Source organism: Argentina silus, assembly GCF_951799395.1.
Source record: "Argentina silus genome assembly, chromosome: 11".
Classification (NCBI taxonomy): domain Eukaryota; kingdom Metazoa; phylum Chordata; class Actinopteri; order Argentiniformes; family Argentinidae; genus Argentina; species Argentina silus.
The window spans coordinates 6,298,738-6,316,496 of NC_139665.1; the positions used below are offsets into that span (position 1 = coordinate 6,298,738).

Sequence of the window (17,759 nt, forward strand, 5' to 3'; positions counted from 1 at the left end):
CTTTCACCTCAAATGTACGAGTGCATGTACACATAGACCACAGATACAGGGCTACGTAAGCTCACTCAATAGTCTATATTGTTCTTCATGTTAAGATAGATGTATGATAATGTGAAACAGAGGTGTCCTGTTTTTTTATTTCACCTGATGAGAAGAATTGTGTCTGTTACATTGGCTATCACCATTATGCAATGGTGTGAATAACACAGCCTCAGGTTCTAGGATTAGATAGTGAACTGATAAAGTAGTCTTGCTCACCAGAGGTGGGGGACGGTTAGAAAGCTGTCTGGTATGCCAATGACCTCACTGCCCTGTCAAACGCCTCATAGTGACACTGACTTAAGATGGCGTCACATCACAGCCCAAGCTGGCTGAAAACACACCCTTTCCTCCCTTACTCCATGCACTTGTGCGCACGCACGCACGCACGCACAGGCTCTCTCCTGATGTCAGTTCTCCTGGGGCCTGAGGTTGTTGCCGAGTGTAAACATAGATGCAGGTATGATGAAGGGTCTGGCCCCATCTGTTCCTGTGGTACATTCACATATACAGAGGTCACAGATCGGACCCACCAGACATGACGCTGTCCTTTCACCTATTTGCAAATCACTTTGACCAGCTTTGGGGGTATATTTGTGATCCAGAGGGTCTTAGAAGTGAAGGCACTGGAAACAAATTGAAGAAAAAATAATAGATGGACGAGGGCTCTGCCCTTGTAGGCATGCAGATACAGCGCCCTCTACAGGCCAACAGGAATAGATTCACAAAGGAACAAAGGAAAACACAGAAAATAATACATTTATTTGTTTCTATACATACACAATGTTTCCTGTCCAAAAGTTGATAATATGTCTTACATTTATACACATTTACCATAGGCACATAAAATAACATTTAATCACATTCCTCAAGTATTGACACTGTGCTGTGACCTATCTCTAATGAAGGACCTCCCCCTATAAGAGGTGTGTTTTTCCTGTGTTCTATGTCGTAGCTTGATACTTGTCATGCACTGCAGGACCTAAATGAATGTCCTTGACTATTTTCTAGTATCCACTGTTCTTAGGTTAGACATTTATTATTTTTCCAAAGTCCTTGCCTGTTCTTTTCTGTAGAATACCAAGTAAAGTGGCCTATTGCCTTTCTTCTTCATTCCCTCGTCTGGTCTCCTCTCTGTTGATGGGTCCTACACAACACAACCTTACACCATCCACACATCCCCTTGATGAAGCTGAGGCAGAGGGGTCTCTGAAGCAGGGTTTATCAGAGCATGTTGACAGACTACATAATCCAAGATTTGCTCTGCTGACTACTATGAGTGATGTGGGTACTGTATATGTCTGGGGCTGGAGACTAGTGTCAGCTGGGCTGCAGGGGGCGATAGAGGTTAGGGGTTCTTCTTGGTCCTGCGGCCCAGCTGGTGGTGGTACAGCAGGGTGATGAGGAGGAAGAGGCCTTCACTGAGGAGGAGGAGCATGGCAGCATTGGACAGCAGGTCCACCTCCAAGAGTGTGATGGAGGTTACTGCAATAACACACACACACACACACGCACGCACGCACGCACGCACACACACGGCGGAGGAGCACACACACAGACAGCGGACACACACACACACACACACCATTTTAGGCCAAATTGCACCAATAATGTCACACAGCAAGATAAATACCATAAAAGATTTAGGGATTAAGGATTAAGACACACATTGCAATAACTTTAAATCTGTGCAATCAAAGTCTGTGTGATCAACTTGACCACTAGAGGGCAGTAGTGCACTCCCAGGCTCCTCTATCCAGCCCTCCACTTCAGGATGAACAGTATAGTGACAAATACTGTCTCTCTAACGTAAGATCCCGTACCAAATGTCTCTTATGGTCGTGCGAGGCGAGGTTGAAGGAGATATTCTAGTCTAGTCTAGTCTGGCCTGGCCTGCCCTCTCCAACCCAGGAACCAAACCAAGCCCCTAACCTCTACCCCTCTGCACTCCTGTAGATCTGAGAGAACTGGATAGGTGGAAGCAATAGGGGGAAGTCCCACCTAGCCTATGAAAGGCAAGATGGACCTACTACCATATATTTTATTATCTACACAAATGCCTAGAGGGTAGGGGCTAGGGATTAGGACCTAGAGGGTAGGGGTTAGGGGCTAGGGGTTAGGACCTAGAGGGTAGGGGCTAGGGGTTAGGACCTAGAGGGTAGGGGTTAGGACCTAGAGGGTAGGGGTTAGGGGCTAGGTGCTAGGGGTTAGGACCTAGAGGGAAGGGGCTAGGGGTTAGGACCTAGAGGGTAGGGGTTAGGACCAAGAGTGTAGGGGTTAGGACCTAGAGGGTAGGGGTTAGAACCTAGAGGGTAGGGGTTAGGGGCTAGAGGGTAGGGGTTAGGACCTATGGGCTCGGAGCTAGGGGTTAGGGGCTAGAGGGTAGGGGCTAGGGGTTAGGGGGTGAACCCCTCACCTAGGAGCTGCACGGCCAGGTAGCAGGCCTCCGCCAGCAGGGTCCACTGGAGGACAGTCTTCTCTGGCGTGTACAAGCCGTTCCACAGGATCAGGGAGATACCTGTGGAGACAAACACTCAGCTTGGACCACATCTGGATGGGTTTGAGCCAACTCCTCCGACTATCCAGATTTGGAATCTGATTTGGAGGACAGGAGTCACATCATAGCAGATACAGACACCCCTACATTCTCAGCCGATGCCTGGCCAGTTTGGATTCTGAGCAGTTAGGGCAGAGTGCAGTTGTTGCTGAACAAAGCGATTATAGGAATCTCAAGCAGTGCACTCTTGGTCAGTTGTCCCTGCCTGCTCAGATGATATGGGCTACATCTATCAGGGGAGGCTGGTGGAGATAGATATCGGAGAACAGGCTCATTGTAATGCATGGAATGGAATAAGGAATGGTATCAAACACAGTGACTTGAATGAGAGGAGATGCATTCAAGATCACAACAGTTTCCAAGTGGTACACAATGACTTTTGGTGGAAGATGACATGTTGTTACTGTACATGTGAATCTCTTGATATCTCAATATTAACACACAGTATACATCTCATAGATAATGACAACAAGTGGAAGACTAGAAAGACCTGTCTTTCAAATACTATATGACATGTTTGGGTTTCCTTTTCAGTCTGGAAACATCTTTCAACATCCTTGTTAATGGCTCTGAAGCTTTCATCTGGCTCGGACCAAACTACCCAAGCAATATGCAAACGGAAGCAGAGGTAGGGCAGAAAGTGTTCGCGTACTGTCACATCATTTATTCTCAATGCAAGTCTCTGTTGTGGCTTGAAGAGTTTTGATGTATAATTGAACAAGGGGACGCCTGGCATACTTTTCTATCCAGTTGAGTATTTGTTTACCAGCTCAACCTGCCCACTCAACCAAATTCTGGAGCCCTGAAATAGTATGTTTAAAAAAACTTTCTATATGGTCAATCCAATCTGAAAATAAAAACCATTGAATTAAATCTGAGAATCTCTACTTTGACCCCATAGTAATTGTTTGATTTCAAATCCAAACTGTTTGAGTTAATTTATTAAAATTGAAATACTGAAATACCTCATGTACATAAGTATTCAGACCCTTTGCTATGACACTCTTAAAATTAGCTAAAATTCCAAAATGTCATCAACAAATCACTCAATAAGTTGAATTGAGTCCATCTTAATGCAAGGATAATAGTTCATGTAATTTTGGAATTAATATTTTTATTTTTATAGGGACAAATCACTTTGTCATTCTGGAGTATTGTGTGTGGATTGATCTCAAATTCTCTTAATTTAATCCATTTTAAATTGAGTCTATAACACAACAAAATGTGGAAAAAGTGAAGGGGTCTGAATAGTTTCTGAAAGGACTGTATGTATAGGAAGCAGGCCTTACTGAGTAGAGCTCCTCCATAAAGGCGAATGGAGGTGCTGGTGGTCGTCAGCTCAAACACAGACTCATAGAGCTGACTGGGGAACACCAGGGCCTGGGGAGGACACACACAGACAGACACACAGACACACACACACACACACCGCAGAATCGTGGTTATAGCAAACCATACTGACATGGTTATAACAAACCCAGTGGCATGACTTGATGGGTGAAAGCAAAGCTGCAGAATGCTTGGTCTGACCAATGCAGCGTTCTCCTCAAAGAACGTCAGACTGGCGCTGCGCCACGCTGTCAACTTGCCGGCGCCACGCTGTAAACAATTCAAGGTAAATTAAACTATATACTTAGTAATGACTGAGTAACTATCTTTGACCCTAACGACATTGTTGTTAAAAACGAAAACGAAAACGCTATGACGTTCCTCTGTGAATTCTGCGTTTTATCGGTGTTCTTTGCGCATTTTGACGCGACTAAACACGAGTGGGGTTTTGATAATGCGATCCAGCGCCACGCTGTTCAAGTATCCTGGGGAGAACCCTGCAATGCAATGCTATGTTAGATCACTGATTACGTCAATGCCCCCAGCTAGAGAAGGCTGAAATGGGTATCTAAAGGCGACAAGCAAAGTCCAATTGAGATCATACTCTATAGCACTTACTATCAAGGCTGTGGTTGTGAACAGGACAGCTGAGGTGAGGACCCATATCCTGGAAGAGGACACACAGGAGAGATACAGACATTAAAAACACCCCTGATCTCAAGAGAGGATTGATTGATTGATTCAGGTCAATATGAGTTGTTGCGTAATTCTCCTGTATTTTTCCATTGTACAGCAACCACATCCGAAGGCTGACAGACAGTATAAAATGAAAATATATTTCGAATCTCGACACAACGTCTGCTGCTCAAATGTGTGCTCTTGTTGTGAGCTAGTGAAAATAACAGTAAATGAACATGAATAACCTGCTCATTGCCCAGTGTCTTACCTGAGGCCTATGGGCTCTCGCCCTGAAAACTTCATCTGGTTGCCAAGCACTTGACTTATCTGTAAAATGTAGATTAAACACCATTAAAAAAATGAAAACACAGTCATTCATGCAAGCATCAAGCAGTTACATACAGTAATCATGCCTATAGTGCCCGTTCACGATTCAATATCCAATCTAGCACACTTCACCATAATTGATACTAGTTGGAAACTAAAGTTAAAGGGATAAGATTTGAATAGTTGCGTCAGAGAAGCACAAAGGCCATGCCACCCTGTCCATTGTTTCATCAAGACCAAACTGCTGGGGATTCATGTACTGGAAGCCTGCTGTGGCGTAGCCTCCTCCCACGTGCCGTGACGTATGACATTTGACAGAGCTCTGAAATGTGACGAGGCTAGCATGTCTGTAAAGTCAAATATAACCCTCCGAACCCCCTTCACTGGCTTTTTTGTTTTCTTTTCTTTTTTTCAAACAACCTTTCCACACATTTTATTAAGAATAACTTCTAGCTATGTTTCCAAAATAGCCCTGTGAATGACTAACGTCACCACTCAGTGCATCCGTTCCTTGGGATATTTTTTTCAAGCCGGGAAGCAAAACTGTCTGGCTTGGGCCTTTAAATGTTTGTGTGTTCCAAAAATAACAAACCAAGACAAACCAGAACCAACCAACTGGACAATAACAAAAGAAAAACAAACAAAAGAAAAACCCAAGTACAAACAATCACAGGGACTAATACAATTTTAGTCATATCATGTCAATAACATCTAGAAACAATGAAAATATAAATAAAATGTATTTTGCCCTTGAAGCCATCAACTCTACATGAGGCTGTCCTCAGGTTTACCTTCGATGTCATAATAGATCCTATCGCATGATGTCATCATAGATTCTCTCATGATGTCATCATAGATTCTATCTAATGGGATATTTACTTGCGATTTCCTTTAACCAAAAAGATAATGTAGGAGGGTTATTTGATTTGCAGTTAATTGCTATACATTTCTTTGCCGCTATTAAGGGCATATCAATATATCTTTTCACGTATTTGTTCCATGAGTCTAGCTCATTTGTACTAAGGAGACATAAATTAGGCAAATGTGTAATACAAGTTTGCAGACATAAAGACAAAGTATCCATAACAGAGTTCCAAAATATAGCAAGTGAATTGCAGTACCAAACCATATGAAAAAAAACAACTTTTGTCTCAGCGCTTACACACAAAATTGATTTCACCCAACATTTTATGTAGTTTTTCTGGTGTATAATAAACTCTTTGTACAACCTTGTATTGTAATAGTTTGTGTATGAGATCATGCACGCACGCAGGCACACACAGACGCAGACGCAGACGCAGACGCAGGCACACACACACACACACACACACACACACACACACACACACACACACACACACACACACACACACACACACACACACACACAGAGTTAGCTGTTCTAACTGTCAAACAGTCCAGTTAGAGTTAGAACAGTTGGAGTGTGAATTTGGACACACAAGCTGCCAAATAGTCATCTGGGTATCTCAAAATCCAATATTTGCTTTGGCTTCCTTCTATCAGCATGCAGTGATCTAATTCTGAAAGTTCTGAAAGAGACTTCCAGCTCTCTCTCTGTTTCCCTCGCTCTCCAGCTCCAGCCATTTATTGATGACAGAGTCAGACACAGTGCATCAACTCCGTACATCACGTACGATTAATCTGACTGCCAAGAATCACTTAATTTGGCCCGGCTCTGGAGAATCAGATCTCAGGCAATAAATATGGAAATAAACATCAGAGGAGAGGGGAAAGATGACTGTAGAATAGATGTTGAGTAAAAAAGGTGTGTGTGTTCCTCACTTTTGACCTGTGTACCTCCCCATCGTCATCCTCGCCCCCCACCCCGAGGATCTTGCGGGTCTTGAGGCGGCTCACCAGGTCAGTCTGGCTGTGTTTCTTCGTCAGGGGCGGGGGATGCTCGGTCGTCATGGCAGAGAGGGGTGAGGGTGGGGCGGATTCCTAAACACCACAACATACGAGAGAGAACATAGTTTGAGAGAGATTCATTCATTCATTTATTTGACAATTAGACAGATTTATTTTTTATTGTGGCCTGTGGTTAAAGGGTTAAAACTAGCAGGCTGTAGCTAGGTTGTTTGTTTTTGGAGGGACAGTGCCACACTGACCCATAATAAGCCTGAGAGAAACTCAACACCTGCACCGTCGCTGTGGTTACTGTTTAGAATGCAAACACAGGCCACATCAAGTCAGTCTGATGTGAGATGAGTAAGAAAAACCCCCCATCTCAGTCCTGCATTTATCCTCACTCTCTTTCCCTCTCTCTCTAATTCTCTGTCTCAGACACACAACTTCACACAGGTGTACTATCTAGACCCACTCCCTCCCATGGCCTTCTGTCCCCAGCAGCCCATGCCTTCATTGATGGACTCAGCAGCCCACGTCACATCCCCACCTCCGCCATCAACCAGGCGTTGCCCTTATAAGGGTCCCGTTGCTTAGTAACCCTGCTCTGGTTCAACAAGCCCCTTGACCCAGTGTAAACAGGCAGGCAGTATTCTGGTCGTTAACCGCCCGCTGGTTTTGAAGACAACATGGCTGCCTAGGGCAGGGAGGTCTAGAAGGACGTCTTCAATGTAGGGAGAAAGCAACGGGGATGGAGCCATGGAGAACAAACATATTGTAATGACCCCCCCCGCCATACCGTGACTGACTGCTCTGGCTGCTCTGAATCAAATCCTTAGATCTTACCGCTACCACCAAGTGTTCCCACTCTACAGAAAGGTCAGTGGTGAGAGAGGGAGACAGGAAAGAGACTCAGGGGACATGCATATTACATGGGGCTGGGAGCTCATCCATCCATCTATCCATCAATCCGTCGTCTCTCACACCAACACACACACACGCGCACACACACAACCTCAACCTCCATCCTACAGAGCAGATTGTATTCGGACTCGGAGCCAATCTCCCAGCCTCTCTTCACCCCAGTCATTCATCAGTCCCAGGTGGGATGGGTTTCTGCCCGGTCTTGTCTAGCCACGGCCCCCAGCCACCCAGCCCCCCCAGGCTCTAGATACAGCACCCTTAACATGGAATACAAATGGGTTGTTCTATGCACAGCAGGGGCCCCATGCTAGCCAACCTGATAACACTCTAATAATACCATCTCAACCCAGCGGAGAGGCTGAGTCACAGCCAGAATAACTGCAGCAGCCAGTTTGTTCGCACACCATCAACGCACAGCCTGGCCAGTGGAGTTGAATAGATGCTTGGCCTGCTAAAAGTTCCCAACGTGCGTTTAACTCCGATCAAAAGATAAGTTTGGCTCTTACCCGTGGCACCCATCACATGCTGTGAGAACTCTAAAGTCATCAAATGCATTGATGTTACAGCGTTTGTAAGTGGGCCGGCTATATATTTAACCAATTTTGGTCGGCTAATCAAAGCACAAGTATATCACAGGCTTTCCTTTGACGGGCACTTACCTCGTTCATTAGCCCAATTGCTTTGATGGTTGTTATAGTAACGATAACAACAACGATAACAGCCATGAAACTGCCATGGTCAAAATAAACATGAAATTATTAATACTGTATATCGCCCTTATCTTTTTGTTAAAGCTGCATGTGGTTGTCAGCGATAGACCTAAATCGTTGATAATACACTGTAACATTTTTCCTATTGCCAAAAAGCACAGATTATTTTCATTTCTGCAGAGAGGACAAAAGACCTTCCCGTAGGTGTGGTGACGGTAATCCCTAAAAAGTGTTATAACATGCTTCAATTTACTAATAGCACAAATAATCTTGGCATGACTTGGTAGCCTAGTTTTACAGTGAATTTCTTTTACGCCTGTCATACTGTAGATAGACAGCAGTGTTGGAGTACCAGTGGTGGACAACAGGGGTGAATCTGTTGTTCCACAGGAGAGGTCTGTGCCTCAGCCAGGGGCTGGGGTCTATGGTCATAGTAGAACATAGTGGAATATGGTATGGTCCTGGAAGTGCCACGGCCACCATTGGGGGATGCTGTTAGAGACAGAGATGTTGTGTAGAGGACAGAGATGTTGTGTAGAGGAGACGGAGATGTTGTGTAGAGGAGACGGAGATGTTGTGTAGAGGAGACAGAGATGTTGTGTAGAGGACAGAGATGTTGTGTAGGAGACAGACATGTTGTGTAGAGGAGACGGAGATGTTGTGTAGAGGAGACAGAGATGTTGTGTAGAGGACAGACATGTTGTGTAGAGGAGACAGACATGTTGTGTAGAGGAGACAGACATGTTGTGTAGAGGAGACAGAGATGTTGTGTAGGAGACAGAGATGTTGTGTAGAGGACAGAGATGTTGTGTAGGAGACAGAGATGTTGTGTAGGAGACAGATGTTGTGTAGAGGACAGAGATGTTGTGTAGAGGAGACAGAGATGTTGTGTAGAGGAGACAGAGATGTTGTGTAGAGGACAGAGATGTTGTGTAGAGGAGACAGAGATGTTGTGTAGAGGACAGAGATGTTGTGTAGAGGAGACAGAGATGTTGTGTAGAGGACAGAGATGTTGTGTAGGAGACAGACATGTTGTGTAGAGGAGACAGAGATGTTGTGTAGAGGAGACAGACATGTTGTGTAGAGGAGACAGACATGTTGTGTAGAGGAGACAGAGAGAGACAGCACATGTAATCTCTCTGTGCCAAACAGAAGTCATATTGATTCAGTCTTATTGATCAAGCAGCTATTGACCTGCACATCTCCTATACACACAGCCTGGCCCTGGGTAATGGAGGCTTTTAGGGATGAGCGCTGGCTGGCAGACAGACAGACAGACTTACTTGCTAGAAAATACAGTGCCTTGAGGCGCTTAGTGGCGTAGCACACTAATGCGCATACCACATAATCGAACAATTAACTGTGAGGTTAAAGTAGAGATTCTCTGCTTTTATCTGATGGTATTTGTTTACATATTGGTTTCACCATTCACTTTTTATGCATAGTCCCCCTATTTTAGGGTACCCAAAAGTAATGGGACAGATTCATCAAATGTCCTAATTTTTGTATTTGGTTGACAAACCTTTGCATACAATAACTGCCTGAAGTCTGGGACCCATTGACCTCACCAGATGCTGGGTATCTTCTCTGGTGATGCTCTACCAGGCCTGTACTGCATCCATCTTCAGGTGTTTGTGAGGGGTTTTTTGCCAAAAATCTTATCATCAGGAAATGAAATGCATGTTCAGTTGGATTCAAATCTGAAGATTGACTTGGCCACCTTTCCACTTTTTGGCCCTGAAAAACTCCCTAGTTGCTATGGCAGTATGTTTTGGGTCATTGTCTTACTGTATGATGAAGCGCTATCCAATGAATTTGGAGGCATTTGCTTGCACTCAAGCAGACAAGGTGTATCTGTAATCTTCAGAATACATTCTGCTGCTGCCGTTAGCAGTTATAATCATCAATTAAAACAAATTAGCAACTTCTAGTGGCAGCTATACATGCCCAAAACTAACACCCACTGCACCATCTTTCACAGATGAGGTAGTATGCTGTAAATCTTTGGCAGATCCTTTTTTCTCTAAACTATCCTCTTGCAATCACTCTGGTCCATGATAATATTCATCTTATCTGTCCACAATACCTTTTTCCAGACCTCTGCAGGCTTTTAAGGTACTTTTTAGCAAACTGTAACCTAAGCATCCTTTTTGGGATAACTAGTGGTTTGTACCTTGCAGTGATGCGTGTAGTTTGGCTGTTGATGTATTCTGCTGATGGTAGTCTCTGACACATTCATGCCTACCTCCTGGAGAGTGTTCCTGATCTGTGGGTCAGTTGTTTTGGGGGTTTTCTTAATTATGGTGTGTTGGAGCCATTTATATTTTAATACGAATTTGTAAATAGTGACATCTATAGGGCTCCTGTGAAATATTATATGAGTGTACCTGGGACCTGGCACAGGGTCAGTCTAATTAGATTCACATGTGCGACAAACTGAAAGACGCCAGAGACGCAGTTTTTGACCTGCGTTGTTTATTGATATTATATAGCCTTTTGATATACTTTATTTATCCTTTTGTTTTGAAACATTGTAAGGCCTATTTTCATTTATTTGGGGATTATTTATTTTGTTTGATGCGTTGCTTTGAGTGCAATATAACTCCCCAATTGGATTTATTCGCTGGCCTGCATTATCATTATTACGCCTGCCAAAGAACATCTACAAGGTAGGCCAAAGCCGGAAAGTATAAGCTATTATTATAATGAAGATGATGAGTCAGAGGGCGCATAGAAGCAGCCTGTTGAAACTTTTAGAATAGCTGCTACATGGTGAGCATTCTTTGGTCATCCACTGTAGAAGTGGCCTTCTTCCTTGGCCTACCAGCCCGTTTGCAATTGCTGAGCTCACCAGTGCTTTTGTTTCTTTTTAATGATGTTACAAACTGTTGATTTTGGCAAGCCTAAGGTTTTGGCTATGTTTGTGACAGAACACACCTGGTTTACCAGAAACACCTGTCAAGCCAATTGTTCAATTACTTTTGGGTACCCTACAATAGGGGACTAATAAGTATTGTAATTTCTGAATATGTACACAAAAAACAGCAAATAAAAAAGCTGAGAATCTCTCTCTCACACACACACACACACACACACACACACACACACACACACACACACACACACACCTCCTCTGAGTCTTCATCACAGGTCTGAATAACAGGTTTGCCAAGCACCCCCATTCTGACAGCAGCTTTGTGATTCATCTGACAACATTGGGCTAGTCCTGGACTGTACCACAGCAGACAGAGAGAGATGGCTCTACAGTCAGGCTAAGGAAACCGGGGGCCAGGGGAAAGAAGACACTCTGAAAGACATTTAAATATCATGCCAGCAGGCTTTGTGCAATTGATAGGCTGACTATCAAGCATTACTAAAAGCTGTATTCAACAACTAAAAAGGAGTTAAAGACAAACAATAGGTCTGGCAACATGTCAAAGAACTAGCAGCATCACTTGGGGTGATCCTTGACAACCACTTATTCTGTGCGGCGAACATCACAGAGGCATATTCTTCCTCTACATCATAGAGGCATATTCTTCCGATACATCCATTCCTCACGAGAGAAGCAGCACAACTCTTGGTCCAGACATTCTTGGCTGGGCTCCCCGCCTACGCCATTAGACCTCTGTAGCCATTAGACCTCTGCAGCTCATCCAATGCTGCTGCCCGTCTGGTGTTCAATCTCCCCAAATTCTCACATGTCACCCCCCTCCTTTGCACGCTTCACTGGCTCCCGGTAGCAGCTTGCATCAGATTCAAGACTCTGGTGCTCGCCTACCGGGTGGCAAAGGGAACAGCCCCTCCCTACTTGCAAACAGTGGTCAGCCCCCAAACCCCAGCCCGATCACTCTGCTCTTCCACCTCGGCTGGCCGCCTGGCACCGCCGCCTCTACGTGGATGCAGCAGTCGCACTATTCTGTCACGGCTTTTCACTGTCCTGGCGTCACGGCTTTTCACTGTCCTGGTGGAACGATCTTCCCACTGCTGTCAGGACTGCAGAGTCACTACCTATCTTCCGCCGTAGACTGAAGACCCATCTCTTTAGGCTACATCTTGACTGTCCCTCCTAAAGACCTCTTTATCCCCACTACCCCCCTGTACAGTTTCTCTACTGTAAATAAAAAGAAACTAAAAACATTTTAGTAATTCTCCAATGCTTCTAGCATTGAGACTGCCAATGCCCCTGGTCCTAGCATAAATTTGTTTTTCTTATGATGACTGATGCATAGATGACACTCACTTAGACAAATGTACTTGTTGTAAGTCACTTTGGATAAAGGCGTCTACTAAATGTCAAAATGTAAATGTAAATGCAGCACAATAATTCATGTGGTCCATTTGTCGATGATTGCGACTCCATTCATAAGGAAACGTTTAGAGAAACCTACAAGTGGCATAAGAATTGTATCTCCAGGCCAGCAACCAGTGCATTTACTAAATACTGATGAATACATTTAAAAAACCTCCCATTTGACTAGACCTCCCAACTGACTACTGAGGACTGATATCTTAATTAGTAATACGTTCAGAAAAACTCATAAAGATCATCTTCAGCATATTTTATCAGTGGTATGCAGAGATACTGTCGATGATGTCAGTCACTATCTGGTATCTACTTATTCTCCAGTCCCCGTCAGGTCTTCACAGGGGCTTCATTTGCCTCTGCATTCACTGTCTGGAGGGAATGAGTCAAGCAGCCAGCTACACAAGCTATATCAACCCAGTCAACACTTAGAAACAGAGAGATGTCCACTTGGCATCTAGCAAGTGAGATCAGATCATCTGGTAACCATCTAACCCGAGTTTTCATGGGGATCTAAAGCTGGATCCAATTATGTTTGCAAGGTTGGGGACCTGTCCTTGACTGGATGTACTGTATGCACAGGAGGACACTTGGCCTAAATGGATTAACATGACTGACGTTTTCCAATTTTCCTTTGGTGACTTGAGCATGTTGTTGAGTGCCTCCCTCGCTCCAAGGTGCAAGAGAGATTTAATCTACTCCCCTGTCTCTCCTCCTCTCCTGAACCGTGCTGTTGCCTACTCCTCTCCTTGAATGCATCAGTTCCATCAGCTGCAGTGGAGTCAGTGGAGGGCCAGGTCTACTCTGAGAGGACTCTTCATTAGGGTGAGGGGTGGGAGGAATAGGCATCATTTGTTTCCTGATCAAAGTGGTGTTCTGGCACTGATCACATCCAATGAAGCAGACCGTTTTCAGAGATGTAAATGCACACAGGAATAGCAGGCAAGGATGTACCTACTCTAAACCCCCCTCTCTCCCTCTCTTTTTCAACCCCACTATCCCTCTAACACCTCTCTCTCTCTACCTCCCTATCTACTCTCTCTCTACCTCCTTCCATCTCTACCTCTTTCTCTCCTTTCCTCGCAATCTACTGCTCTTTCTCCGTTTCTCTCTCTGTTCTGAGTGACGGGGACACTAGGCAACTGAACAGGCATCACTAGGCTACAGGTTTGATGAGTGCCACTGTGTGCCACACAGAGCCAAATGCATTACCTAGATGGCATCAGAATACAGCCGTTGACACACATTACCGACGCTGATGAGCTACTTAAAATGTAGCCCAGTCCTTACAGCCTGATTACAGCACCATTAACAGTGGAGGACCACTCTGCGTGAGGTGAGGGTTCAAGGCAGGAGAGGCCAGATTACTACTTGTGTCCAGAGTAGCTTGTGATGTCATTTGTAATCATAACAACATTGAACTTACAGGTTGTTTTTCCTAATCATTTAGCAAACTGCTTTCTAATTACTGATGGCTTTGGACTTGGAAGGGGTTTGCACTGAACAGCTTGGCTGTTATACACTCCAGGACAGGCGCTGTTTAATAGATGGCCGGGCTCTAATGTCAGACTAGAGGAGCTAGTAGCACCACATGTGGACCGGGGAGGAGGCTGGTGGAGGTAGAGATCGGAGGACGAGCTCATTGTAATGCATGGAACAGAATGAGGAATGGTATCAAACATGTGCCAGTCCTCCGATTTCATCCTCCACCAGACCCCCTTGATCTGGACTGTGCTGTGAAAGTGAATCTTAAATACACAAGCTGAGGCTGTCAAGATGGACTTGAACTGTGTTATGAATTATGACAATAGCTTGAGCAGTCTCTGTCAATATGGTTGTGGAGGAACAGGGCCTGTCAGCACCTTGTCTGAGCTCCCTGTCATGTCAAGTCCCCCTGCTGTCTGTGGATCCTGCACTTCTGGTGTCATGTACCTGGAGACTGTTGTCAATGACTTTCCTGTTCCAGCCCTGACAGGAGAGTTATTTCTGTTTAATTAGCAAATGGTTGTTAATTAATGTAAATAAGGGAGTGACTCAGCCTCCCCTGGGACTGCCATAATAATTGCGATTATGACCTCATCATGATGAAATACAAACAGGTCACACATTTCACACGCTGTCATTAGTCCATCACATCGACACTTCATCAGTATTCTAAACTGCTTCAATCAGTTTGTGATTCAATCATAACTGTGTCAACAGTCATGATCATGTCAGACACACTTTAAATACTGTGTAATAAACCACACACTGGTGATGGTGAAACCACACACTGATGAAATGGTGCAGTAATATTCTGCGGAATGTCCTTTCTGACTTGCATTATTGACACACTCGTCACTACTACTGCTAAACAAGCCCATTTACCAATGAAACCCATGATTGGAATGATTCATAACCACATAGAGGGATAGTATAGACACTGGAGATCAATAGAAATTGACATTCAGATATGTAGCTAGTAATGTTTTGGGACACAGACCCCAAAATGTATTATTGTTTAGTGGTGCCTGTTAAAATAAAAAATAGTAATTCATAAGTTATTACTGTGTAATTACCATTTCACCATGTACTGAATATGTAAATACCAGTATATTAGGATACTGTACTGTCTACTGATAGCCTAGCCTTCATTAGGACATTGTGCTGATAAGCCTAGCCTCCATTAGGATACTGTACTGTACTGATAGCCTAGCCTCCATTAGGATACTCTACTGTACTGATAGCCTAGCCTCCATTAGGATACTCTACTGTACTGATAGCCTAGCCTCCATTAGGATACTGTACTGTACTGATAAGCCTAGCCTCCATTGGGATACTGTACTCTACTGATAGCCTAGCCTCCAGGTCTCTCTGGTAGCCTGTTGTGCATCCAGATGGGCAGCAGTTTAATGCTGAGATGATAATAACAGAGTGCTGGGTGTGATAAACTGGCCCAGCACAGGAGGGATCGTTAAACCTTCACTCACAGTCTCTCAGACAGTCATTGACTTGTGCAAGAGTGAGCGCCGCCACTGGCCACAGTGAGGTGAACTAACTCATTCAGCATGTTCCAAAGTAGGCTACTACTCTCCATCAGAAGGGGCGCACTCCGCTCCGTCCGACCCGATGTCCTTTCTCACTTCTCTCTCCTGAACATTCACAAGCCATTCCTTTCTCACTTCTCTCTCCTGAGCCGGTCATTCCATAGAGCCTAGGCCCTAGAGAGAGGCAACATCGAACTTGACTATTCAGGGAAAATAGACAAGCCACCTATTGCCAAACAATAAACATTCGCAAATATTGCATTGGTGATAAATCAATGATGTGTGTCATCTAGTTATTTGGAGCTCTGGTCCAACTAGAGCAGGCCTCGGCCTAATGAAAGTTACATGTTAAAATGTGTGGGCATCCGTCCAGAATCCTGAGGGTGGACAGACACATTAGCCAGAGCTGTCTGCCTCCAGGCTGGTAATGCCCAGTGGGTGGAAGCAGGCAAAACAAGCTGAAAACAACTACAGCAGGCAACACACAAAATATCTTTCAAATACTGTTAAAGAGTAGAGGCAAAATGTACAAAATAAATTAAAAAGAGAAGTAGCCAGCAGGTATCAACACAATTAAACAGGCAAGCAACAGGAGTGAAAATATGTTCATGAGTAAATGACAATACACGCCCCATGCTTACTGCAGTAGCTTTGAAAACCATGCTGCCTGAATAGCCTACGTTTTCATAAAATAGTTTTGTCATTATCTGAAGAGGGACCAGCAGCATTGTGTTAATACCATTACTATGACATTAAAACGACACGCAATAACTCCTTTCTAAAGTCGGTCTCTCTCTGAAAACTGTTTCATTTGGTTTCTTACCTTATGAGAGAACTTGTCACACAGCAGGTTAACGAATCCAAGACAGTCGGTTTGCGTCTCACCAAATGTCACTCCTGTAGTTTCCAAACACATCCAGCAGAAAACATGCCTTTACCGTAACTGCACTAGTAGATGATTTCGCGCGCAAAGTGTTCAGAGGGCTACACGACAGCTTCAATGAATCTGAGTAGCGTCACACAGCTAGCTCATCCTCAAGGCTTCTAGCTACCTTAACTACAACCGCACGTCGTTGTACATCAAAAGGGTGTGTGTGTGTGTGTGTGTGTGTGTGTGTGTGTGTGCGTGTGTGCGCGTGTGTGCGTGTGCGTGTGTGTTGTCGTGTCAGTGTGTGTTCCCTTGTCATATGTGTTCCCCCTCTATTAATTGTGGTTTTAAGAGGTATCTAAACTTAATGATGGATTAATTACGTATGTCACCATTGCATTCCAAGTGTTTTCATGCATTTTTAAGAATATTCTAACATGAATTATGTAATTCAGAACATTAATTTTTGTTATCGTGATTTGTCAATTTAATACCAAAATTAAACCAATATTTTTGACTTGAATGATACTAACATCGCATAATCAAGTTATGTTTCAACCTTTCGTTGAGCAGAAACATGAGTCTTATAAAAGCCTTGCTTTTAATAAGCCAGCTCTTTGTAATATTTTATTCTATAATTAGTATTAATTTATTTAAATGTCTATATTGTAGGCCTACGCAGTTTATTCCCATAATGTCTTGTTTTTATTATTGCCATTTCATATTATTTATGAAAGATAGTTGTCATACAACGGTTGCGTGGTAGGTGGGTTTGGGGGGGGGGGACATGTTTGAGCCGGCATTTGTGGAGGCTGTGGTCACGATACTTCATTGTTAAATGAGTTACAGCAACCTTAGTTGTGTAATGTGCTATGATATTCTATCTTGTAGGCTATCTGGGGTTCTGGTTCGGTCAGATGATTACACTGCAATGAGGCGTGCCTTGGCAGGTGAGACATTGAGACACTGACAACATGGCAGGCGTGAAAAAACTATGAAGGCAAGCAAGCAAAGATGAGAATATTAGGCGACGTTTTTTAGGACATTAGTAATATGCCTCATTGCCACTTAGCCCCTTAGCCTCGCGCAGCCTACAAAATGTATTGTTTTATTGTTCTATTTTGTACAT

At 44.0% G+C, this 17,759-nt stretch overlaps 1 protein-coding gene across 2 annotated transcripts; it reads right to left on the reverse strand.

Annotated features, from left to right (window-relative positions):
* Positions 1–780: 780 nt before the first annotated feature.
* LOC310811932 (tumor protein p53-inducible protein 11-like) lies at positions 781–16,657 on the reverse strand. Of its 2 annotated transcripts, none has more exons than XM_083680281.1 (7): positions 16,586–16,657; positions 6,734–6,892; positions 4,872–4,930; positions 4,544–4,592; positions 3,886–3,976; positions 2,456–2,557; positions 781–1,524 (listed from the first exon to the last, which is right to left on the reverse strand). In XM_083680281.1, exons 2-7 carry the CDS (start codon positions 6,860–6,862, stop codon positions 1,388–1,390), a joined length of 567 nt encoding a protein of 188 aa, XP_083536407.1. In that variant the 5' UTR covers positions 6,863–6,892; positions 16,586–16,657; the 3' UTR covers positions 781–1,387. The 2 variants fall into 2 exon arrangements, with proteins under 2 accessions (XP_083536407.1, XP_083536408.1); XM_083680282.1 differs by lacking the exon at positions 16,586–16,657 and adding an exon at positions 15,706–15,752.
* Between the last annotated feature and the right edge of the window lie 1,102 nt (positions 16,658–17,759).